Below are 25,583 nucleotides of genomic sequence, written 5' to 3' on the forward strand. Positions count from 1 at the left end.
CCACTACCGCAAAGTGCGAACTCGATAATTCAAGATCAAATACATGATGGTTGAATTCAATTAATGATAAGAGAATAATTAATGTTAGAATGATTCTCGAGACGGCGCTAGAGTTTGGACTGAAAGAGAAAACGAAAGTGAAGAATCAGTTTATACACGATAAACAACTAACAACTCTGAACCAACTATTTTGTTACTTATAACGTGCCGTGAGTTAACTCTTTGTTTGACTTCCGTTATCTTTGACTTTGACTCGCTTATTAGTACATATCATTTTACAGATGTCCAACTTTGAATTTGGATTTATGGCTTCAATGTAGTTACAGGACCACCATTGACCACTTCAGTTGTTTTCAGATGAGTTGCTCGTTGTTTGTGTTTGTATCGTGAACTTACCTGAGCGTTTTTCTCAAATCATATAAAAGTCTAGTCTTTCAGAACGGAGACATTGTTCATACAATTGAAAAAATGTCAATTCCAATACACATACAATATACCTTTCTTTATAACTAACTACCCAGGTAGTTGAATTATACAAACAACTGCCATCAATGATGCTTTGCTACTTTGACAACCAGTAAATCAAGCTTAAAAACGTGCAAACCGAAGCAACTAATGAAAGAATGATTGTGTCCATTGATTTTTTCTTCTTTATCGCCGACAGAATATTATTCACCTGTAAGACCGATAAAAAAACCCAGTATTAAGTTCTTTTTTCGAAGATTTACCACATAGATGATGTATAATGTATGAATCACTAAGAACAACATGCAGAACACTAAATACTGCAGGAACACACAGAACAATAAGAATCACTCAGTTTTTTCAACCCTAAAAATTTTAAAATGATACAAAACTCATTTTTTACTGATTTCATCTGAAATTCATATGTATATATGAACAAGTTCCATTTACATATATAACCTTGACATGCGTAGATAAACAGTTAAAAATTTAAAACATATATAGAAACACAGTTTGGTGTTTTCTTATGTACGTATGCAAACACATTTGCGTGTAAGGTGTTCATTACATAACACTAAATAATTACAATCCCGTCAACTATTCAAATGCATTTTATCAAAAGCCATCCTACTATAGAATCTACTTTCTAAGCATCCAAATTTGATATCAGTTTTGTTTATAGTTTTATGTACAAAAACAGGTTGAATGACGCTCATAACCTTAAAAACTACAAAAAAAATGAAAATATTAATAATATATCTCCTTTATTACTTTAGTTTTAGTGAACCCAAATTACGTTATAATAGTTTACTTACAGTTGGGAGACGACTGCCGACATTGGTCAACTTTGAATTGATGCCGCCAAACGTTGACCGTTGAAACATGAGGGTACCTAGGGTTTCTTGCGCTTGTGATATCACGCCATCCATCTGCAATCAAAATTTAACAAAACAATATAGCAAAACATAGATTCATAAGAACTCAAATCATTTATATAACATTTATATATTTGTTGTCTAATTAATATACACACCTGGCCCGTACTTCTCAGGAGAGTAGCACGCTCCTTAAGAAGAGATTGCTCATGGGACCCGCCACCTTCTTCAAGATCTAATCGTGTTCGGTCAAACTCCCTGAAATCCTCAAGCAATGATGCATGCTCTCTCTTTGCTCTAAGACTAGATCGAAGCCGATTAAATTCCTGCAATTAAACAAGTATAAGTACGACAACAAGCGTATTAATATTTTCATCATCTCATGAATGAAAAGAGTAATGAAGTAATATAATATAGTAACTACCTGAGAAAGATCATGATGAATTTCTTGATGACGGGTCAACGTATGAGATAATATTTCTGATCCGCCTGATGATACCCATGCTTGCATTTGTGAAATTACATGATGTAATTCTTTGAGTAACTGTTCTATTCTTGATCCAAGATTGTTCTCGTTACCATCATCAGCTTTTGTTGAAACTAATTTTCTATACAGATGCATTTGATCATCCAATTGTGCTTCAAGCTTCCTTGCCTAAACAAAAAATAAATAAACAAGCTGATTATTCTAGTAGCAAGATTTGAAAACCTAACTAGCCCGTATGACAATCAAATTGACGCAAAATTTAGAGATGCAAACATGCTCGAAACTTGCGAAGCCTCGAGACTCAAATAAAACTCATTTCGTTATCAAGCCTAAGTTCGAGCCTTGTATGGAAAGATCGTTTAGGCTCGTCGAGCCTAGTGTATTTTTTAGTTTAACCCTTTGGACTTCTATGCATTAATTTCACACTGCACAACTTAGCTCGCGCCAAGATTTGGCTTGTTGAAGCTTTTTCTCTAAATATATAAAAACAATTAATTAATAATGAATGAGCCAAGCTCAAGCTTAAGAAAACGACTCATGAGCATAACTTGAGCTTTAGAAAAAGAGCTCACAACGAGCCTAGCTCGAGCTTCCGTAAGTCAAAATGATCCTAGCTCGAGCCTAATCGAGCTCGGGATCTGTCTCAGCTCGGTTACACCTTCATGGCAAAAGCCAGCACAAAAATCCGCGTATACAATTCAAATCTTAAACGACCAATGAATTCGTTCCCGGGCTCGATCGATATCGAACCAATCAATGCTCGTTTTTGAAACCCTGAATTCCTCATAAAAACATGCCGAAATCCAAAATTCAGCAATTTAATTCAACTAAAGCTGAGATGAATCCATGATACAACAAACATCTACTGATCTAATTATGAGAACTACAATTTAACAACCACAAACAAACACAAAATTGGCAGGAAAATATGTCTTATAAAAAATAAGGTTTTTCTAAAAATATATAAAAAAATGATCAAAAATGCATAATAAAGAAGCCGAGCTCAAGCTTGAGAAAACAACTCACGAGCCGAGCTCGAGCTTTCATAAGTCAAGCTCGTCTTGGCTCGACTCGTTTACACCTTCATGGCAAAATCCAGCACAATAATCATTGCAAATACAATTCGAATCTTAACCCACCAACAAATTCAATCTCGATCCAGATCCAACCAATCACGATCGTTTAATAAACCCTAATTAACTCAAAAAAACCTAAATTCCTCTGAAAATCTCACGGAACCCAAAATTAGCAATTTGTTTCAACTAAAACTGACATAAAATAAACTTTCAAACTCAAATGGCAAAACCAAAAAAACAGAAACCGAACACTCTCAAAAGTTCAGAAACAAAAGTTTCAGTTTTTAGCCCAAAACCGACCCAAACTGAACCGTGCACACCCCTAGAGCTCGTTAAAGCACTGCAAACAAACTCAAGCCGAGCTCAGGAGTCAGGACCACTAAAGTTTTTTCTCAAAATATATAAACATAATTAAAAATGTATATAACTTAATTAATTAATATATAATAAATGATCCGAACCTGAGCTTTAGAAAAAAGAACTCGAAACAAGCACAAAAATCATTGCATACACAATTCAAATATTAACCCACCAATGAATTCAATCTAGATCCAGATCCAACCAATAATAATCGTTTCATAAACCCTAAATAACCTAAAAAAAACCCTAAATTCTCCGTAAAAACTCACTAAAATCCAAAATTAGCCATTCAATTCAACTAAAGCAGACATAAATCAATAACCCAACAAATACACACTAATCTAATTGTAAAAATTTACAATTTTAACAACTAAAAACCCAAACTTTAAATCAAAATGTAGTGCAAAAAGTGTAAAGAAAGAAATTAAACACCTGATTTCGCAGTGAGTCCCATGAAGTTGGTGGATCCATGAGATGAGAGTAGAATGAATGGAATTGAATAATATGAATTTGATGGACCAACAGATGATTATACACGGAAACTATTTCAACAACTTGATTCTATTAATATTTTTCTATGCATATGAGTAAAATATATATTACTTTTGACTGTTTGGATTTTATAAAAAAATTACTTTTCTTTTTTTGGTTTTAGAATTTATAATAACTTTTTTTTATTGATACGTGTTTTTATTTATTGAGAGAGTGGCCCGCAGTTATTGACGGTGGACACGAAAGATGTATGTTCTTATTATGTGCATTTGATGTGTGAGAATATGATGCTATTCTTTTACTGAAACATGTACGTGTATATGTATGACACACCTTAAATGTTGGCTTTATTTTAACTTCTCGGCTAAAGAGATGTTAAAGGATTTTGATACTAGCGTGCAACGACCTTTCATCGTGGAACAACTTATGACCATTGACATCATGACAACCACAAAATTTGAACATCATTTGTTACTTGGTTTGGTACATTACTCTTTCGGAGGAATCGGGATCGGTTGTAGTCTATGACGACTGTCATTGATAGATATGTTCATGTGGAATCTCACGTCCATTGTAGAACTTTTGTCAGCAATCAAATTGAAGATGACCCTTCCACTGGATTGGTATTTCATTTAGCAATTAAATAAGCGAAGCATACAACTTTGTGTTGTTTCATGTCATGACACTCTTAGAAAAAAATATCGCTAGTTCTGACTCGTTATAATAAGCACACACAACTCACAACATTTGACTACGTTGTTAATCATTAACATCCACATTTGATATCATACACTCGAACCTTCACTAATATCACATGAAATGCAAAAACCAACGTATTCGTCTCATCTATGATCATAGGTCGCTAGTTTCATATTGTCATTGACTCATTAGGAGAGCGGCCCGAAGTCGTTGTCAAGGTAGCACATGAAATGCATGCTCTTATGGTGTACAACTTTATTTAATTATTGAGCCACTCTCCACTTTCTAGGAGATGCATAGTAGCTAGGAACCCACATCGTTACACGCAACTTAAGTAGGCCTGATATTCAAATATTAGACTCCTCACGTTAAACTAGCAATTCTAATCAAGTTTGATGGTGTGTGAAGCTCGGAAATGAAATCCTCTACAAATTTACTTTTTTTATGCTATAGTTTATGAGCATTGATTGTTGAGCTTTTATAAGTTTCAAAAATTTATATTAAATAATGTTAGGCTAACTCACTTGGTAAAGTTCTCGTTTCTTAGTGGAATACAAAAAGAAGAAAAAAAACATTTTTTTCTAGAGAAGATTAATTTCTAGAAGTCAAAAATTGAACTTCAAAAAACTCTCATAGCAAATTTTTTTAATAAATCAAGTTAGTATATATATAAAATAAAATATGCATGTCCCACAAGCAATAAAACACCATTGTGACCCAACACTTGCTTAATTTGCACTCCATAACTTTTAATAGTTGGTCAGATCCATTCATATTCATGGATTGACTTTAGAAAAGATCTTGACTTTTATTCTTTTGAAAATTATTTAATTCTTAAAGATTAAGATTTAAGACTAATACTTGCATCATGAATAAATGACATTAACTAGAAGCAAACAAAAACCTCACCTTGAGAGTTGAATGCTTATAATAATAATAATAACAATAATAATAATAATAATAATAATAATAAACTCCAATATAACAATAATAGAACCTAAAAATGTTTCAGTTCCTAGGGTCAAAACAAAGTCAACTATCAAACTAACAACATTGGTGGCATCTCATTGAGAAACCTTAATATTAGTAAACTATAACCATTGCACAAAGATCTAGCGTGTATAATAAAGAGTCACCAATTAACATGTTTTTTTGTCTCTACAACAAAACGACGACACCTGACCTTTGTCCTTCCTGGTTTGACTTATCTTGACCATCCGCATCTTCCATTGCCACATCAGCATTTGCAGTCCCGTTGACCTGACCCTGTTCATGCTGATGTGGACTTGAACTTGCCACGTCACCATTGCTCTCCTCGTTTTTAGTTACGGGAGAGACGATGCTGATGATTTCTTGATGTATTGATTCTAGTGGCTGCAGGTTCTTTTTCAGCTTTGAATTTGCGGGTTTGTTTGCTAAATATGTTTCAACTGAATCAACCGCATTTTCCTCGTATATCTTGCACATCTACAAATTTAATTCCACAAAGATATTATATATGATGACAAACACTATCATCAACTTTGAAAATTGAGTATGTAACAAAAATATAAAATATAACACAGGTTGACCCATTTTAACATTGTATATTAATCGTTTGACTTGTTACTAGGGGTGTAAAACGAGACAGTCCGCTCGTTAGCCACTCGAGATCGGTTCGCTAAAAGCTTGAAACAAGCCGAGCTTAAACGAGCCCAAGCGTAAAAGTAAGCTTGTGTAATAAATGTGCCTGAGCTTCACTTTTCGAGCTCTTTATATAAATTGTTTTTAATATGTTATATAAATTTATATAATAATAAATATAATAGTTATTAAGTTATTATATATCAAATTGTAAAAAAATATTATATATATTATGTTTAGAAAAAAGAAGAGTTAGAATATATACATGATAATAATTGTAAATATATATAAATTATTTAAGAAATAACAAACGAGCCGAGCTTGAAAACTACTAACGAGCCTATCTCAAAAGGAGCCGCGCTCGAGCTCATGTAAGTTATACGAACCAAGCTCGAGCTAGCTATTTGTCATTACAGCTTTGGTTTTACCATCATGCTCTCTCCAAAATTTCAACCAATTTTTGTATAACAAAGTCATCAAATTTATCTTAAGAAAATAAATAGGGGTGGTTAACGAAACAAGCCGAGTCGAGCCCGAACTCAGCTCGTTTCACTAACACTCCTACTTGTTACCTTTTTAAAAATTTCGTGACTTTATTATAACCAAAATTGTTAGAAATTTTGGTGAAAACATGATCGTAAAACCAAAGCTTTAATGACATATGAAAAATGGTTTTAAACAATAGAAACAAATCTATAGGAAATCCAGATTTTAACAAAAACACCTATGACTTTTGACGAGTCAATGTACATTTCCTTTTTAAATATTTGACTTGCTTTAGCATGATAACGAAATACAAAAATCTCACATTTAAATTTATTTCACCATATAGTAAAAACATTAAATTAAATAACTACCTCGTTATAAAGGCGGGCCATTGCCAAACAATCTGGTTTATCATTACAAGCAGCTGCTGATATTTCTTCTGCAGCTGTACAAACACACAAATAAGTAAAGACTAGACTATTTATCAAAATAATGAATAAAATGTAAATTATTTCCATCAATTTATCTGAAACTATTTTGATGCTTACAAATAAGATCAAGCTTAGGCAGTTGACCGATCATCCGTGCCAAACTTTCATTTTGACTTGCGGTTGGTGGTCTCTCCACAGCCTTTTGTTCAGTCTCCATATCATCACTTCGAATCCCATTCTGTTTATCATCACCCTGTATACATGTACTCGCAATTACAAAAAAGTTGCAAAAAATAATATCAAACGTGTAAAAGCTGACTTACAAAGTATTCTTTTTGGTATTCAGCATTAAGTCCTTTTTCGAGTAATATGACACGTTTTTTAACGAACTCAACCACTCTCCTCTGCATTTCTCTAAAGTGATACAATGCATTATTCGAAGCAGCAATATCTTGTGGTTGACCACCAGAAGCTGGTGGTTGATCGTCAACACTGCCGCCAGCAGCAGTGGCGGGAAACTGAGGCTGAGAAGGGAGATTCAATTCTTGACAGATGACTTCTTGAATCCTTAAATCCTTGTCATCTACAATAGCTTGCCATCTTCCATAACCATGCCTGTATAAAAAAAATAAAAACATATATAACAATAATAAAAATCACAAAATATAACTTAATTATTGCAAAGATCAAGAAAAGTTACTTTAACACAGCACGAAGTAGGGTCCGATCGTGTTCTTCCTTCCAGAACTTTAAACCTCTTAATCCCGGATATCGATATATTATGTCATCTGTAAAAAGTGGAGCCGATTGATTTTCTGAAGTATTTGTCACCTAAAAAATTAAGATGATAAAAATTAGATAAGATAATTACATAAAAGACACAAAACTAGAAGACAATTGTTACTTGACAGCTGGCACTTACTTTCTCTCTTACAAGAAGCAAGACCGCAATCCTGACAAGTACATCCTCAATTCTTAGCCCTTCTTTCGGTACACCATCTGCAATTAAAATACTTGATATTAAAAAAGAGACTTAATTACACAGATAAACACGGGTCTGATAGAAAATAATAAATCACCTGAAAAAGTTGCAGCATCTGTAATATCTTCTGAAATGTGTGACAAGAAGAGAGTTCCATAACTGCAGGCCCATAATAAACCAAAAGAGAAAACAGAAAGCAATTACTTTATAATATCTCACTAACAATTTTGAGTTACTAAGAGAATAAACGAATTTCTGACTTACACAATAATTTCTTCATAACTCTTCTGCTTCAAGCGTGAAGTAAACTCGGTCCAATCAAAGTCTCCAACACCAAATCTGCAATATATTTTACATATTTAGTACCGACACAATAACTATTTATTTTTTTACTTACAAATACAAAACCGACCTCATCAAGATTTGAACAAACTGGGCACGTTGACTTTGATTAAATCCAAGTACTCTGAAGGCTCTCCCTTCACCTTCCATAAGTGGAAGTAGCTCAACATTATCAACTGTAAAACGAACATGTTATAACCTAATAAAAGATATACCACTTATTGAAACAAAAATAAAATAAATGAAATATTTACCACGTGTTTTCTTCCTGTAAGGCTTTTTGGTGGGTGCTAATCCAGCTGAATTTTCACCATCAGATAATTCCGCTTCATAATTATCATCCGCATCAGAACTTACATCTTCTAATCCAGCAAGATCATCATCTTCAACAGATACCATCTGAAAATACGAAAGTAACAAATAAATGTCTGCTAGTCATCTTATATATTATTAATATTGTGATATTAGATACCTGTTTACGGCTTCTTTTTCCTTTACCCATAGAATTAAATTCTTCAACTTTGTGGACTTCATATCTGTCTTTTAACAATTCTTCCCAATAACTTGATCTTTCTATAGCTGCACTTTTATTCTCTGCTAACGGCTCTTGCATTTCTTCTTCCATTCTTGACTCTGCTTCATCAATGTACTCAAAGTTTGCCACCTAATTAATTATATACAAGAAAATGAAGTTATGATTTGATTTCTAAACATAAATCGTCTATCTAAAAAAACTATCAAATGCCTCACAAACCTTAAATGCTTTCAAAAAGCCATCTTCTTCTGCATCATCCATTGCAGAGTTTTCTTCTTCAGTATAATCACGGTTAAGTAATCTGTCAATATTTATAAAGTTAATAAACCATTAAGAATGTAATCATAAATCAATACAGGGTTTTTTTGCGTAAAATATCAACGCACTTATGCACGTGTCCCATTTTAGTGTCATGTGTTTTTTACTTTTTTGTGTACATCTTGGTCATTAGAAGTTTATGTACCATTTGGGTCACGAGTCATTTTGTAAGTGGTAAATTTAATATTTGTTAAAAAAATAAAGGACAATCGTTAGACTCGTTAATAAACCCTATGTACTTTCGCATAATTCACACATAGGCCCTTAGACATTATTTTTGAATGATTGAATCCCAAGACTTATATGAAATATTAAAAAGTCCTTGTGATACGTTTAAAGACTCGATGCTGTGAAGTACAAATATCTTTTCGTTACTTCTAAAAAAATCAAAGATTTAAGTCATGTAAAAAAAGACTTCTACAAGAAATAAACTCAAAAGACTTTGAAATTCTACAAGTTGAATGATTTAATCATCCACTTAAGATTTTTTTAAATTAACTGCAATAATTGGACATTTTTATTACATAAATCTAGCATTTTTATATAAAAATTACCATTTATGACAGCTGTTTTTTGTTATCTTTTATTGACTCAGATGTACAAGAAAAGTACAATGATTAAGACAGGATAACTGAAAAGTACTTTTAATATTTAATGAATATATAACCTGCATACAAAATTACTCACCTATCTATTGCAGCCTCATCATAATGAATTTGTCTTGATTTCATTGCCTCATCATTCTCATCAGCAAATAATTCCTTTGAGCCATATCTTATAATATCATCAAGTTCTTCCTAAATTGAAAAATAACCATAACATAATTAGATATATCATTTTTTATGACTCCGATATGTTTCTTTAAGAATGTTTCCAAATGCAAATTGTACCTGGTTGATATTTTGATTTTTAAGCTTGCCAACAACCAAATGTTCTAAAACCATCTTCTTTTTGGTCATCTCCATCATCCTTTCTTCAATTGTGCCTCTTGTTATCAGTCTAAATATCATCACCTGCAAAATGGTAGATCACAATATTCATACAGACATGCTAAAAATGACAAGTGTCAACCGAACCCATTTTGACCACATCTAACCTTGTTTTTCTGTCCAAGACGATGAGCACGGGCCATGGCTTGTAAATCAGCATGTGGGTTCCAATCACTGTCATAGATAATAACCGTATCTGCAGTGGCTAGATTTATACCAAGACCACCGGCTCTAGTAGACAACAAAAAGCAAAATCTAGAAGAACCCGCGGCGTTAAACCTATCAATTCGAACTTGTCGTTCACCACCACTAACTTTTCCATCAATCCGTTCATATAGCCATTTCTGAAGCACATAGACCAAAGTCAAAATAAAAGGTCAAAATGAAAAGTCAAAACCAGTTGACCCTTCATACCTTGTTATTGCAATAATCTTCTAGCAAATCCAACATGTGCTGAAACTGCGTGTATATCAAAACCCGGTGCCCTTGCTCTTTCAGCTTCACCATCATTTTGTCCAAAAGCTGTAATTTCCCAGAAGTTTCCAGTAGTTGACTGACAGGTGGAAATTGACAGTATGAACAGTCACAAAATAGTATAGAGAAAAGAAAAATATCTAAAAAGAGGTAAAAAAACAAAACTATATATTACCTGTAGAACTCATTGGTGTCTTCTGGTTCAACTCCCTCCAACATGAAAGGGTGACAACAAAGCTTACGCAGTTCCATGACCACATTAATAAGAGAGATCTGAATTTATAGCAAAGATTATCAAAATTAGTTTTTTCTTAACTCAAAGTATAACTTGAAATTAAAGGTGTACATGGGTAAGATTTGGGCCCAAACCAACCACAAACAAATTTGGTTTTTAGGTTTTTAGAGATCGCTTGGCTTCGGTTTTTACGATTTTCTGTTTTCACAATGGTTTCAATTCAATTTCGGTTTTGCCATTTGGGTTTATAATTTTTTGGTAACGAAATTTGAACAGGGAACTTTATTCCTAACGTTTTTGTTAACTATTTGATTATTACGCATCTCGACCTAAAATTTTGCACTATACTAATTATTCATTTCTTATACATTACTTGACATTCAAAAATAAAAACAATAAATCATGAATTCGGCGACAAAAATCGGTTTCTGGCACATGCAAAACCAAAATCGAACCGGAAATTCGGTTTTTGAGAAAAAAAGGAAAAATAACTGTCGGTTTTGGGTTGGGTTCGTATATGTCGGTTGCGGGTCGGTTTCATGCTCACCCCTACTTGTAATTATAAGTTTAAGCATTGAAAAAGAAAGCTTAAAAACTCACCTGAGCACCACCACGGCGAGTTAATAACTGATAATTACGAGTTAAAATAGCTTTGTAATACTCTTTCTGTTTGCTACTTAATTCCACACGCAAAATGAGCTCCTTTTTGGGTGGTAGTTTCTTCATCACATCTTTCTTCACTCCTGCCATTTGTACACCCAAAAGATCATATAAGTATTTTACATAATCTTATAAAGTTTAATTGAAATAAAAAAAGAAAAAGAAAAATATCATGTGTATACTTCTTAGAAGATGCGGGGCCAACATCTTATGTAGCCTTGAAACCTGCTCTTCTTGATTAATATCCTTGAACTCTTCTTGAAACTCCTCCAAACTTGCAAACTGTAAACATTTACAGTTGTTTACATCTCACTATGCAATAATAGTTGGTGCTAAAAAATTTGCAGTAAAACCGTAAAAAAAACTAACCTTTCCCGCATCAAGAAAGTGCATAAGCATGAAAAGCTCATCCAAATTGTTCTAAAAAGCATTTCGATTCACAAAAAAAATATTAACAGGGTGAAAATAAGTGACATATGTATATATAAGTAACAAACTTTATCCAACAATTACATAAATATAACATAATAACCTGAAGAGGGGTTCCAGTCAATAATGTTCGATGTCGGGTACTAAACTGCTTCAATGAAGAAAACAATTTTGAATCTTTATTTTTAAGACGATGGCCTTCGTCCACTATCTAAACGCATTAAAAAAAATTAAAAAAAGCATGTAAATGCATAAGAGAATGCAAAGTCAAAATAAGAAGGTACCATTGTCTCCCAATCAATTGCCTTCAGCGACCCGTTATCTATGTTAATCATTTCATAAGAAGTCAACAACACATCAAACTTTATCCTTTCTTGCTTACTTTCACCACTCCCATGTTTCTTCTTTTTGTCTTTTTTCTGAGACCTCGGGAAATAAAATTCAAATTCTCTTATGACAGCACGAGCAGCAGCCGTTCCGACATACATAACCTGCAGTGGTAAAATACATAAGTATAATGAAGTAATAAACTCAACCAAAACAAAAGGATTTATAATTTCTAGGATTATGTAACTTACAACATTCATATGTGGCGCCCACGTGGCAAATTCACGTTCCCAGTTCCTTAAAGTAGACAGTGGTGCTACAACTAAATGAGGGGAGACGTTCTCTTCATATAAAGATGCCAAAAAAGCAATACTTTGTATCGTTTTCCCTAAAATTTAACATATATAGGTAAAAAGTTACTTTTTAACATATGAAAGACAAGCTTTATAAGAACAAAGAACAATTACCAAGACCCATTTCGTCTGCAAGTATCACATGTGTTTGTTTAGACCATGAAAACCGCAAGAAATTCAATCCTTCAAGCTGGTACGGATGAAGCTCGCCTAAAAATTATAATTGCACAAAATTAGAAGATTTATTAAACTATTCAACATAAAAAAGACAGAAGCAAGAAATAAAATATATATTTTGATACCTCCAGGAAGAAACTCGGGACTTTTTTCAAACTGTTGAAATTCCTTTGACTTGTTTTTTAAATCAAACCCGTCACGAACGCTGGCTTTTTGTTTCTTTAGTTTCCGATGACGAGACTGTAGTCTATTAAAATTCTCAATTTGTTGTTGGAATGATGAGATATCCGATTCAGATTCCCAATAACATTCATCATAGTTAAGTCCTACCCATTTCACATAATATTCCTTTTCCTCACCCTCTTCCTGCCTGATTCATAAAAAATGAGTATTACTTATTATATACCAGATAACCCTAAAAAACCGATTTTTTTTTCTAAAACTGCACCTGCACGCAAGAACACGGTCAACCATAGTATATTCGGGCCTTATTGGGACAAAATCATCTTCTGAGCTGTTGCCGACAGGCATTTGTTTGCGAAAGTTGTTAACTTTTGTCCTTAAACGAGGCAGTTCCTTGTAAGCTTTTATAAACTCTTTTTCCGGTACCCTATAATACAAAGAAAAAATCTAAATTACCTAAAGAAAATCTAAATTACCTAGTTTGTAACAGAATAGCTACCATGTGCAATGAAGATAAGATAATCCTTTCCATTTAACAAGATATTGTTTCACAAATATCTGTTTTGAACCAAGTTTGGAAGCATCACTATCATCAGCAACCGTAGGCCTCATTTCACAGTCAAGAATCTTTTCTATATCATTTAAAGGATTAACCTGCAGATAACAGTTTAGAATTAAAATCAAAATGTAGCAAGTAATGTCATATATATGTAATTAATATAGTTTTAGTTCATAACATAAACATACACATTTGGGACATCTCCATGAGGTGGGAAGAGGAGCTTTCAGAGGTGGTAATAAACACTTTGGGTGGTATTCATAAGTGCACGTTTCACAAACAAGTAGATTCCCAGATTCACCACAAGCGTTACATGAATCCTCTTTCTGCAAATATTTAACCGAATGATTATTTTACCATCTTTAAGTGCAATGTATATCTATCATGGCAAATCTAGGACGTTATTCGAGTTTATAAAGATGGAAAGTACCGCATCATCTCTGACAATTTTCTCAATATTTTCTGACTTTTTGGATTTACCGAACACGAGGTCAGACTCATCGTCAGATTCATCCAAACTATAGCGAGGCCTTGAATCAGATCTAACACGAAGCCTCTCAACTAAACTACTCATCTTCTGCAACACAACCAACAAACTTATTATCATTCAAAAAAGCATTATAAGGTGCATATCATAACAACTAGTTACTGTTCTTTCCATTTCAACAGAACAAAAAACAAGATAATGCACAATGATGTAACCCTTATAAGTTACTTGAAATCCATCCAAATCTAAATTTTAATGAAACCATAACACATCAAACAAAAAGATCACAACAGACCAATAATGAACCCTAATTCATCAAATTCATAACATGTTTCAAAAAAATATTAAAAAAATCTAAACTCCATGCAATTAAGGTATCAAATACCAACTTTCGGAACCCTAATATATCAAACAGAAGATCACAATAAACCAATAACAAACCCAAATTCATCAAATTCACACCATATTTCAAAAAAAAATATTATAAAAATCCAAACTTTAACCTCAAACTAGACACAAATTCATGCAATTGAACATTAGGGTTTCTATCAAACAACCCTAATTTCACTAGCATTCCAATATCCACAAATTACATACATATAATAACTATAATGTAGTTACCTCAACGTCAATAAGAAAACCCCTCCAACCGGAACTCAAATCAAGCCCCAAATCAAGTCAATTTGAATCAAACTCAAATTAGGGTTTTGATCAAATCGATCTGGTAACTTCGTATTAAACTCAAATTAAAGTGATGGGTATTTAGAATTTGAGTACACGGAACCAAAATCTGCTGTCAATTTGATCAATTGCACGGAATTTGGAGTTAGGGTTTTGATAGAATTTGAAGATAAAGTATAATAACCCGGAATGCTTCTAAGATAGTAATAGTCTAATAACTCTAAAATTTTAGAAATTGTATACGAATACTTATATTTGAGTTTTGATATTTTTTCTTATGTTTCAATTAGAATCTATTACGAGGAAACAATTAATAATTTAAATAAAGTACGTCACATAGAAACATGAATATAATCAAATATTCGATCGGCACGTGTTTTATTCCACACCAAGATAATTTGAATGCCTTGACTTTATCTTTTCCTATTAATAAGTCTAAATTGTGTCAACAAACTAGTCTAAAAATCTGGATGACGAAACCTTTAATTCAAATTTCTAATCGGCAATATATATTCCTATAAAAACTCTCCTTGCTCATAATAACCGCACAACCTCCATCCATTGATGCGCTAGCAAGAAACCATCGCCTGATCACTACCACCAACGCCCGCTGCAAGTCAGACACCAACGCCGTTTTCGTTAGTTTGCATTTAGGTAAACTCCAAACTCTTTTGATTTCTTGTTAAGGATTGTTTCAAGGTATTGTTGGCTATAAATTCGACATCGATTATTAACGCTAATTCTATCACAGTTTCAGCGGCATAAGCCGTGCACTGCCACTCGTTTCTGGTTCCCTCAAGCACCGACCACCGTTCTCCCTCCACGAGTAAGTCACCATCCGCACCACGTACCACCACTGTTTAAGTTCCGCCTTCGATTTGTTCTGTTGAGAGAAACCGATTTAGTCACTGTCACTTTTACGTACATCACCGACTTGTTTCGACAACTAAGGTAACCGTCCGCACCTTTTCTTCTATTTCGTACCCCTAGTTAAGTTCTTCGGATGTAGGCCTATGATCGTTGATTTGTTCCGGCGATAGAACACATTGTTTGATCGGAAACTTGGTATTGAAAACACATGCATGAGGAAAATAGTTATGTGTGTTCGTTACTTGTTGTTGCTTGCTAAATGACTAGTTCCAGATTAACAATTAAATAGGTTGTAGTGTTCATGTGCATGTTAGTGTACATTGGCTAAAGTCAACTGAAGCACCTCTACGTAGAACTTTAAATCAAGTTTTGAAAATTGGATATTTTTAATAATAAATTAAACTTGAAAGTCTTTGTGATTATAAGTAAATAAATAAATAATATTTCAAGTCTAGTACTTTATTCTCTTATAATGAAGTGGAGATTTAAAATTCAACATTTACTTATTGATATTTATTTTTGGAAGCTTTAATAATCTTAAATAACTACTTAGATCGATAAGCATACGACCAAACATGTTTTATGGATTCTTAAAAGAGTCCACCCAGGAAAAATCAACGAATCATGAGTCGTAATGTATGTTCGTATATCTAAATTAAAATGTAAATAAACCATAGGTCCTTATAATTTTTGGAGTCGAGCCAATTTGGTTATTTTTGCTTAACAACTAAGGTACGGATTCTGTTTTTGTTTCCTTTTAGTATTATTTATACTCCGTTACTTTGTTGTACGGATTCTGTTTCCTGTTACTTCGTAGTACGGATTCTGTTTTTGTTTCCTTTTAGTATTATTTATACTCCGTTACTTTGTTGTACGGATTCTGTTTCCTGTTACTTCGTAGTACGGATTCTGTTTTTCTTCACTCATAGTATTGGTTCTAGTCCATTTTATATTCGATGTCCGTCACTTCGTAGTGCGGATTTTTGTTATCTAGTTCGGTTTATTCGTATGATATGGTTATATTAATTTTATAGCATGCAATAGGTTATATATATTTTGAATTCATTATTGCATGTTCCTGTTTAAATATCTTGTAGTTATACGACTTTAGTTCAGTACTCTGTTACCCGAGCATTTCTGACTTGTCGTTGGGGCGTCAACGACATGGCACTTATCGTGACAGTGCGTAATCAAAGTTCACGGCGTCTCTGAAAGTACTCATGTAGTACCTTGGCCACTTAGAGGCGTATAGATCAATCTTAGCTCCGACTCCTGACTCCTGACTCCTGACTTCTGTTTGAGATGGAACAATGTGTGCACGCCACCCACACCGTCTCCTTGGTGCATGGACTAGCTAGCTGTGTACCCCTCTGTTTAGGCTCTGGGTGCTTCCGTATTACACGACCTATTTATTTTAACATCATCGTCGTGTATTTTAGTAATTATATTTTGTTTCGCTATATTTCTGGTCTGTTTTGATATGTGTATATGCATTTGATTAAATTTGAGTATATTCAGATTACGTCCCGATCGTGTATCGGATTATGTTTCGCATTTAATTATAGGTCGGTCTAAAACGTGGTTTTATATCCGCAATAGTTTCAGTTTTATTTCAGTATGTGTTTTGTCTTATGTATGCCTTTCCCTGCACTATTGTTCTCTCCGTTACTGGGCAATTTTTGGCTCAGCCGTATTTTCTTGTTTGTGTCTGTCTTATTTGCTAACAGGTAATTCGGGAAATCGGGGAGATCAGTGATGAGAGAGAATAATGAAGTTCAAGTTTTTAAAAGTTAATTCATTTTGGTTTAATAATGTGACTTAGGTTGATTTGATATCTGTAATAGTGACACGTCAGCCTGTTCCGGGTTGGGGTGTTACAGTTATGGTATCAGAGCTAAGGCTCTTTCCTGTAGAAAACTTAAACCTTAAAATCAGACTTGTGAGATAATGGGTAGACGCTGGGTTAGGATTACTTTCTTTTCAATTTTCTTGCTCATGATTTTGTGATTTTAAATTTAAGGGTACAAGATCGCTCTAATATTGACCGTACGTTGACATTTATTTCACTTAATGACTTTCTCGTTTATAATAAGTTAAGTGCTTCTACCGCTGTTTTCGCTTACTCTCTACCAAAGAAAACAATAACTTCCAAAGACAATGTTCAACACAGTTGATGAGATCATGATTTGAGTTACTCCTCTATGCCCCATTCAGACTTTGCTATTACATATGACATCAGATGTTTCCGAAACACTTATACTTTTGAATAGATGCGACACTCAGTATTAGTAAGCACGCATAAGATTTTGGACATCGTTTCTTAATTAGTTTTTCATCACGTCTATTTTTATAAAAAAGGTTAACCATGTTTTAAGATGCATAATGGAAGGACAGTTAGGACGCGGTCGTAAGGTAAATTGACGATTATGGTCGCGAACGTAATCGTGAATTTACAGGTACGTATGTGTGCTACTAAAATCCCATTGTGCCGATAAATGTTTCTCTAATACTCTAATATGACGTCCTAAGTTTTTCATTATTATGTGCTAGTGTTATGTGTTATTTATTTATTAATTATTATATTGATTTATTTAACTAATTGCATATGAGTTAAGAGAAATATATTAACAAACAACATGTGTTCTTTGAATTTTTTTTTGTTACGTTCAAACCTGGATTTTTTTATGCTTATAAGCCACATGGCTCGGCTATTTTTTTTTATTTATTTTACTTTTTTTTAAACTATATACTTAATATTTTAAGTATCACTTAGTTAAATTCCAGTAATTGATTTCAGTTATCATATTATATAATTTTTGTATCATGCTCGTTAATGAATATATGCTTTTACCTATCAATTATTAGCCATATGTTTCAGCTACCAGTAATTCGTCTCGAGTTAAACACCCGATATTTGGAATATTAGTTTTAATTTATTTTCTTATATATGAAGCCTAGTATTTTGGTTACACATAGAAGATAACAAAGATGTAAATTATGTTACGTATATATTTCTTCTAAAGTTATTTGGGTTAATTCTTGTTTATCAAATTTCAAGGACGAAATATTTTTCTAGGGTGGAAGAGTTGTAATACCCGTAAATTTAGTTTTACAAAATATGATATATTAATGTTTATATAATAATAATAATAATAATAATAATAGTTTAAAATTGAAACCTGGATGAGTTCAAACTATTTATCACATGCTTATTATCTTAAATTCCAATCATAATCTTGTTGGCTTCTTCAAATTCAAACCTCCGGATAGATAGGCAGGGAGATGATCAATTCGTTTCTTTTTAAGCATCCTCAAACTCTCTCAAATCCAATCTCAGGAAACCATACTAGTTCCTATTTGCACACGACCTTTGTTTTCGCTACCATCACCGCATCACACCGCCACCATTAAATTAGCCTGGTCCGCCGCTGCACCATCTTGTGACACCGCCACCTCCGCCTCAGTTGGAGCTATCGCCGCCCTCCGTCACCTTTCGAATGCCACTCAAATCCATCGCCACCAATCATAGCCACCATGACGCCGCGTACCGCCGCCTCATACTGTCACTGTTGCGTACCATCTGACATCATGCTCCGCTTTTTAACGACTGTTACGCATCCGTGTTCGATTTAGATATGTTCGGTCTCACGGCTATTGAGGTAACAGTCAGATCTCTGTTAATCGTTCTTTTGCATGAGTAATTAGTTGAGTTAATTCCGATTCGTTTCCGACAACCAATATGTTAAATCTGATTTGTTAAAGACCATAAAATACATCATGATTTTGTCACTCAGTAGTGTCGTTATTTGTTTCCTTCTTATAATATATTACATATGAAACCTCAAACAAAGTTGTGATAATATGGTACTGTGTATATATAAGAATATATATATATATATATATATATATATATATAAAGAGTCAAATCAGAAAGTTGCAGAGAGATGCCTTTGCCGAAAGCATAAGATGTTTCTTTCCATTCACTTCAGTTAGCGAGAACTGTTAATTAGTTAGAGACTTGTTAAAGAACAAGGGGAACTATTAAAATTTCTGTACATATAAATTTTGCCAGAAATAAATAAGAACCTCTTCCCCATAGTCATAGTTTATGGATTCCTTTAACATCATTTCGCTTTTAGTTGGCCTTTGTAGCACCTGCTGCAAGTTTGTATGTGATTTACGCTACATACCTAAAAACACTAACCATCCACCGCAGATTTGGAAGCTCTGGCCACTGTTGCCGCCAAACATATGAGTAATCGATTATCTAAATTGATGTGTTTGTATGTGGTTTTTGTTAATTTGAATAGTGTAGCGTAAATCCGTGACTGGTGTGTTCAATTTGGGGCTGGTTCCGCCGTAGACCTTTGCCGGAAAACCGATCGAGTTCACCACCGCATCGGAAAACCGTAGACCTTTGCCAAAAACACGTCGGAGGTTGCAGATTGTTGTGGTTTTGACGAAGGACAAATGGTTTGTTATACATAAGCCATGATTTTTAATAGGGTATTCTAAAAATGGTTCCAGAAACAACTTTAATCAGGCCATTATCTTACAAAAAAAGAAAAAAGATTTAAAAAATATCGAAATTATCAAATTACCCCTGACTTAACGGAGAAAATTAGATGGGGTTAGGGAAAAGTACTAAAATTGCATGTTTTTTGAAATTGAGGTAGCCATTTGCACAAAACAAAGAATAGGTGCCAAAGTTGCGTCGTTGACGAAACCACATGTACTAAAATGACACTCTCAATTTTGAATAAGTGTCATATTTTAGATGACTTTCTCATATTTTGGAAAAAGACGACTCTATATAACTTTTCTGATTCGACGCTCTATAACTTATAAGGTTATTTGAAAAATGGCACTTAATCTCCTAATTGATTCATGTTTGAATTTTGAATAACTTTTAAAACTAGTTTTGTAGTTAAAGATCCTTCACTCACCCTCGATTATCTCCTAATCAATTGGTACTCATTTTGGACAAAAAAACGTGTTATACGAACTGACCAAACCGAACAAGCTCTTGAAATTCTCCATTTTCGGTTTGCATCCTTCAACAAACTCTCCTAGAATTGATCTACACTTGTGATCAGCTTCTTTCCCATCGTTTTATCGTTTTATGATGATCCATGAGTACAACCAAATCGCAGCTGCCAACTTCTTTTATTGCTGGAAAACACCGGAACCGCCACCACTAATTGTTGCCCAGATTAATGATCTTAACAATTGATTTGATAGAATATAGATGAAACAGAGAATTGACTGAACAAACTTTTGATTGAACTGATAATTTGATGATAAAGATCGTTTAGAGTAGCAACTCTTCAAACTACATTTAACTTTGACAAGTTTTTACACCTTGACACTCTAGATCCTAAACTTTACAGACCTTTGATCATAACATAAACGTGTAGTTTGACTATTTATAGTACAACCCCCTGTACTTTGTGATGAGAGTGATTAACTCTACAATACTAGCAAAGTTCGCAGACATATATTCTTACATTTGCCGTAGCTCAAGCCCACAAACAATAAGGCCGGAGATAGAGCCTTCATAACTTATCAATTTCAAATTTACAAAAACACAATCATTTTCAAGTTCATGACTCGAGTTCAATTTCCAGATATTAACTTCCATCCATCCGTCGTTCCTTTGTTTTGGAACCCGAGTAATATCATGTATGTTCCATGGGTTTGGGGTTCTAAAATAAACAATTTCAGGCACTTTATTTTTTTGAAGCAGATCTCGTACTTCAACTGGACCATGCAGCTCGTGACAGTTTTCTGAAAGCTTAAACACTAGGAAACACACGTAATCTGCATCTCGTGACAACATCTGGCTTTTAATCGTGCAACTGATACGAAACATTTGTTGTGGAAGTAGCTCAAGCACCTGTCCAAATCTGCATGCATAATATATTATGTGATTACATACTTGTTAGAAACAATGGTAGATTGTACCATGTACAACCGCATCAATCCTTGATATTTTAACTGAAAATACGACACATAAAGACTTCTATTATGAATAAAGATTAATACTGGACAAAAAACAAACCTCGACCCCAGTGATGGTTTTAAATTATAAAGAGTCAAATCAGAAAGTTGCAGAGAGATGCCTTTGCCGAAAGCATAAGATGTTTCTTTCCATTCACTTCAGTTAGCGAGAACTGTTAATTAGTTAGAGACTTGTTAAAGAACAAGGGGAACTATTAAAATTTCTGTACATATAAATTTTGCCAGAAATAAATAAGAACCTCTTCCCCATAGTCATAGTTTATGGATTCCTTTAACATCATTTCGCTTTTAGTTGGCCTTTATATATATATATGATTTTATAAGGTCATCATCACATGTAAGCTTTATATATCATAATTTACGTTAAAATTAGTAAATTAAATATGAAGAAAGTTTTAGTCCAACTTGGGAAATTGAAGACATGAACCGTTTTGATTATCCGTACTTGTTTCCATTTTAGTACTCCGTATTTCAGTTTACTTGGGTTTGATTTCGTATGAATTTTGAATTTTTATGTTCTCGTATCCGTTTATGACTCCGTATTCGTTGTGTTTCATTTTATGAAAGTTTAAGATTACCCGTCTCCGTTATATACGAATTTTCTTATTGTAGTTTACAATTTCAAGGACGAAATTATTTTTTAGGGGGGAATAATTATAATAACCCGGAATGCTTCTAAGATAGTAATAGTCTAATAACTCTAAAATTTTAGAAATTGTATACGAATACTTATATTTGAGTTTTGATATTTTTTCTTATGTTTCAATTAGAATCTATTACGAGGAAACAATTAATAATTTAAATAAAGTACGTCACATAGAAACATGAATATAATCAAATATTCGATCGGCACGTGTTTTATTCCACACCAAGATAATTTGAATGCCTTGACTTAATCTTTTCCTATTAATAAGTCTAAATTGTGTCAACAAACTAGTCTAAAAATCTGGTTGACGAAACCTTTAATTCAAATTTCTAATCGGCAATATATATTCCTATAAAAACTCTCCTTGCTCATAATAACCGCACAACCTCCATCCATTGATGCGCTAGCAAGAAACCATCGCCTGATCACTACCACCAACGCCCGCTGCAAGTCAGACACCAACGCCGTTTTCGTTAGTTTGCATTTAGGTAAACTCCAAACTCTTTTGATTTCTTGTTAAGGATTGTTTCAAGGTATTGTTGGCTATAAATTCGACATCGATTATTAACGCTAATTCTATCACAGTTTCAGCGGCATAAGCCGTGCACTGCCACTCGTTTCTGGTTCCCTCAAGCACCGACCACCGTTCTCCCTCCACGAGTAAGTCACCATCCGCACCACGTACCACCACTGTTTAAGTTCCGCCTTCGATTTGTTCTGTTGAGAGAAACCGATTTAGTCACTGTCACTTTTACGTACATCACCGACTTGTTTCGACAACTAAGGTAACCGTCCGCACCTTTTCTTCTATTTCGTACCCCTAGTTAAGTTCTTCGGATGTAGGCCTATGATCGTTGATTTGTTCCGGCGATAGAACACATTGTTTGATCGGAAACTTGGTATTGAAAACACATGCATGAGGAAAATAGTTATGTGTGTTCGTTACTTGTTGTTGCTTGCTAAATGACTAGTTCCAGATTAACAATTAAATAGGTTGTAGTGTTCATGTGCATGTTAGTGTACATTGGCTAAAGTCAACTGAAGCACCTCTACGTAGAACTTTAAATCAAGTTTTGAAAATTGGATATTTTTAATAATAAATTAAACTTGAAAGTCTTTGTGATTATAAGTAAATAAATAAATAATATTTCAAGTCTAGTACTTTATTCTCTTATAATGAAGTGGAGATTTAAAATTCAACATTTACTTATTGATATTTATTTTTGGAAGCTTTAATAATCTTAAATAACTACTTAGATCGATAAGCATACGACCAAACATGTTTTATGGATTCTTAAAAGAGTCCACCCAGGAAAAATCAACGAATCATGAGTCGTAATGTATGTTCGTATATCTAAATTAAAATGTAAATAAACCATAGGTCCTTATAATTTTTGGAGTCGAGCCAATTTGGTTATTTTTGCTTAACAACTAAGGTACGGATTCTGTTTTTGTTTCCTTTTAGTATTATTTATACTCCGTTACTTTGTTGTACGGATTCTGTTTCCTGTTACTTCGTAGTACGGATTCTGTTTTTGTTTCCTTTTAGTATTATTTATACTCCGTTACTTTGTTGTACGTATTCTGTTTCCTGTTACTTCGTAGTACGGATTCTGTTTTTCTTCACTCATAGTATTTGTTCTAGTCCATTTTATATTCGATGTCCGTCACTTCGTAGTGCGGATTTTTGTTATCTAGTTCGGTTTATTCGTATGATATGGTTATATTAATTTTATAGCATGCAATAGGTTATATATATTTTGAATTCATTATTGCATGTTCCTGTTTAAATATCTTGTAGTTATACGACTTTAGTTCAGTACTCTGTTACCCGAGCATTTCTGACTTGTCGTTGGGGCGTCAACGACATGGCACTTATCGTGACAGTGCGTAATCAAAGTTCACGGCGTCTCTGAAAGTACTCATGTAGTACCTTGGCCACTTAGAGGCGTATAGATCAATCTTAGCTCCGACTCCTGACTCCTGACTCCTGACTTCTGTTTGAGATGGAACAATGTGTGCACGCCACCCACACCGTCTCCTTGGTGCATGGACTAGCTAGCTGTGTACCCCTCTGTTTAGGCTCTGGGTGCTTCCGTATTACACGACCTATTTATTTTAACATCATCGTCGTGTATTTTAGTAATTATATTTTGTTTCGCTATATTTCTGGTCTGTTTTGATATGTGTATATGCATTTGATTAAATTTGAGTATATTCAGATTACGTCCCGATCGTGTATCGGATTATGTTTCGCATTTAATTATAGTTCGGTCTAAAACGTGGTTTTATATCCGCAATAGTTTCAGTTTTATTTCAGTATGTGTTTTGTTTTATGTATGCCTTTACCTGCACTATTGTTCTCTCCGTTACTGGGCAATTTTTGGCTCAGCCGTATTTTCTTGTTTGTGTCTGTCTTATTTGCTAACAGGTAATTCGGGAAATCGGGGAGATCAGTGATGAGAGAGAATAATGAAGTTCAAGTTTTTAAAAGTTAATTCATTTTGGTTTAATAATGTGACTTAGGTTGATTTGATATCTGTAATAGTGACACGTCAGCCTGTTCCGGGTTGGGGTGTTACATAAAGAATGTTTTGTGTGTATGTGTAATAATAATAATAATAAGTAAAAATAAGAAGAGGGTAATTGAGAATTGACCTGATGATGACCAGTTTGAAATGTGTGTGTGTGTGGATTGGATTCTGCAGTCAGAAGTGGATGAATTTGGGGAAATTGAAGCTTCTGCTTGAATGTGAGATTTCAATGAATAACTTGTTTTTGTTAGCACTTTTGTTTTGCTTTTTGTTTACTCATTTACTAGGTTTTTCTTTTTTAATTTATATATTATAAAAAAAGTTGGAAAAGGTTGAGGTAATAAAAATATGATAATGGGCCGGGCCGGGCCGGGTCGGGTCGGGTCGGGCTAGGTATACGGATATAAGATGTGTCAGATTTATGAATATCGGTTAGTGGTATGGTATAATGATCTTGTGAATGTTAATCGCTGGGATGTTCATTACATGAAAATTATCTAAAGCTTATTTTTAAAGCCGATTTGAAATATCAAATACTCAAATACCGACAGATTTGAAATGTCGGTAACGGTTTCATCGATGAAGCGGTGACGATTGGTAGAGGCAGCATCCAATGAACACTGATTGTTGGTACCCACCCTCTGGCACGGGAAACCACGGTGCTAGAAAGCGAAAGAGGAGGTTTTCTCTGAAGATTGCGGATTACTTTAATGTTGAAGATGATTAAACGAAGTGGTGCATATGTGTGGGTGAAACAATAAACATACAACTACATAACACATGTTAA

The 25,583-nt window shown here is 33.8% G+C and overlaps 2 protein-coding genes across 2 annotated transcripts; both read right to left on the reverse strand.

Annotated features, from left to right (window-relative positions):
- Positions 1-482: 482 nt before the first annotated feature.
- LOC143529576 (Golgi SNAP receptor complex member 1-1-like) lies at positions 483-3,771 on the reverse strand. The gene is made up of 5 exons (XM_077025340.1): positions 3,696-3,771; positions 1,765-1,995; positions 1,499-1,666; positions 1,281-1,394; positions 483-676 (listed from the first exon to the last, which is right to left on the reverse strand). The coding sequence occupies exons 1-5, from the start codon at positions 3,732-3,734 to the stop codon at positions 563-565; spliced, it is 666 nt and encodes a 221-aa protein (XP_076881455.1). The 5' UTR covers positions 3,735-3,771; the 3' UTR covers positions 483-562.
- A 1,700-nt stretch (positions 3,772-5,471) lies between these two features.
- LOC143529601 (CHD3-type chromatin-remodeling factor PICKLE-like) lies at positions 5,472-25,091 on the reverse strand. Its single transcript, XM_077025361.1, has 30 exons — positions 24,921-25,091; positions 13,988-14,134; positions 13,746-13,883; positions 13,498-13,652; positions 13,264-13,425; positions 12,941-13,185; positions 12,753-12,848; positions 12,537-12,673; positions 12,243-12,449; positions 12,062-12,169; positions 11,899-11,949; positions 11,712-11,811; positions 11,470-11,612; positions 10,810-10,907; positions 10,575-10,713; positions 10,268-10,504; positions 10,062-10,184; positions 9,859-9,968; positions 9,073-9,154; positions 8,791-8,982; positions 8,573-8,717; positions 8,389-8,494; positions 8,241-8,315; positions 8,074-8,135; positions 7,917-7,993; positions 7,695-7,825; positions 7,318-7,609; positions 7,112-7,247; positions 6,935-7,008; positions 5,472-5,921 (listed from the first exon to the last, which is right to left on the reverse strand). The coding sequence occupies exons 2-30, from the start codon at positions 14,129-14,131 to the stop codon at positions 5,613-5,615; spliced, it is 4,074 nt and encodes a 1,357-aa protein (XP_076881476.1). The 5' UTR covers positions 14,132-14,134; positions 24,921-25,091; the 3' UTR covers positions 5,472-5,612.
- Between the last annotated feature and the right edge of the window lie 492 nt (positions 25,092-25,583).

The sequence above is a fragment of the Bidens hawaiensis genome, unplaced genomic scaffold (genome assembly GCF_021521415.1).
Source record: "Bidens hawaiensis isolate Kalapana, Puna unplaced genomic scaffold, B.hawaiensis_p1.1 tig00008580_1, whole genome shotgun sequence".
In the NCBI taxonomy this organism is placed as follows: domain Eukaryota; kingdom Viridiplantae; phylum Streptophyta; class Magnoliopsida; order Asterales; family Asteraceae; genus Bidens; species Bidens hawaiensis.

What these genes read in the sequence shown, in the direction of transcription:
- LOC143529576 (XM_077025340.1), bottom strand. Translation starts at nt 3,734, where the DNA reads ATGGATCCACCAACTTCATGGGACTCACTGCGAAATCAG. An exon ending in GGGACTCACTGCGAAATCAG is followed by an intron (nt 1,996 to 3,695) that starts GTGTTTAATTTC and finishes TTTTTTGTTTAG; the next exon opens with GCAAGGAAGCTTGAAGCACA. An exon ending in TCCTGAGAAGTACGGGCCAG is followed by an intron (nt 1,395 to 1,498) that starts GTGTGTATATTA and finishes TTTTGATTGCAG; the next exon opens with ATGGATGGCGTGATATCACA.
- LOC143529601 (XM_077025361.1), bottom strand. Translation starts at nt 14,131, where the DNA reads ATGAGTAGTTTAGTTGAGAGGCTTCGTGTTAGATCTGATTCAAGGCCT. An exon ending in CATGGAGATGTCCCAAATGT is followed by an intron (nt 13,653 to 13,745) that starts GTATGTTTATGT and finishes TGTTATCTGCAG; the next exon opens with GTTAATCCTTTAAATGATAT. An exon ending in AGATGCTGCAACTTTTTCAG is followed by an intron (nt 7,994 to 8,073) that starts GTGATTTATTAT and finishes TTTTAATTGCAG; the next exon opens with ATGGTGTACCGAAAGAAGGG.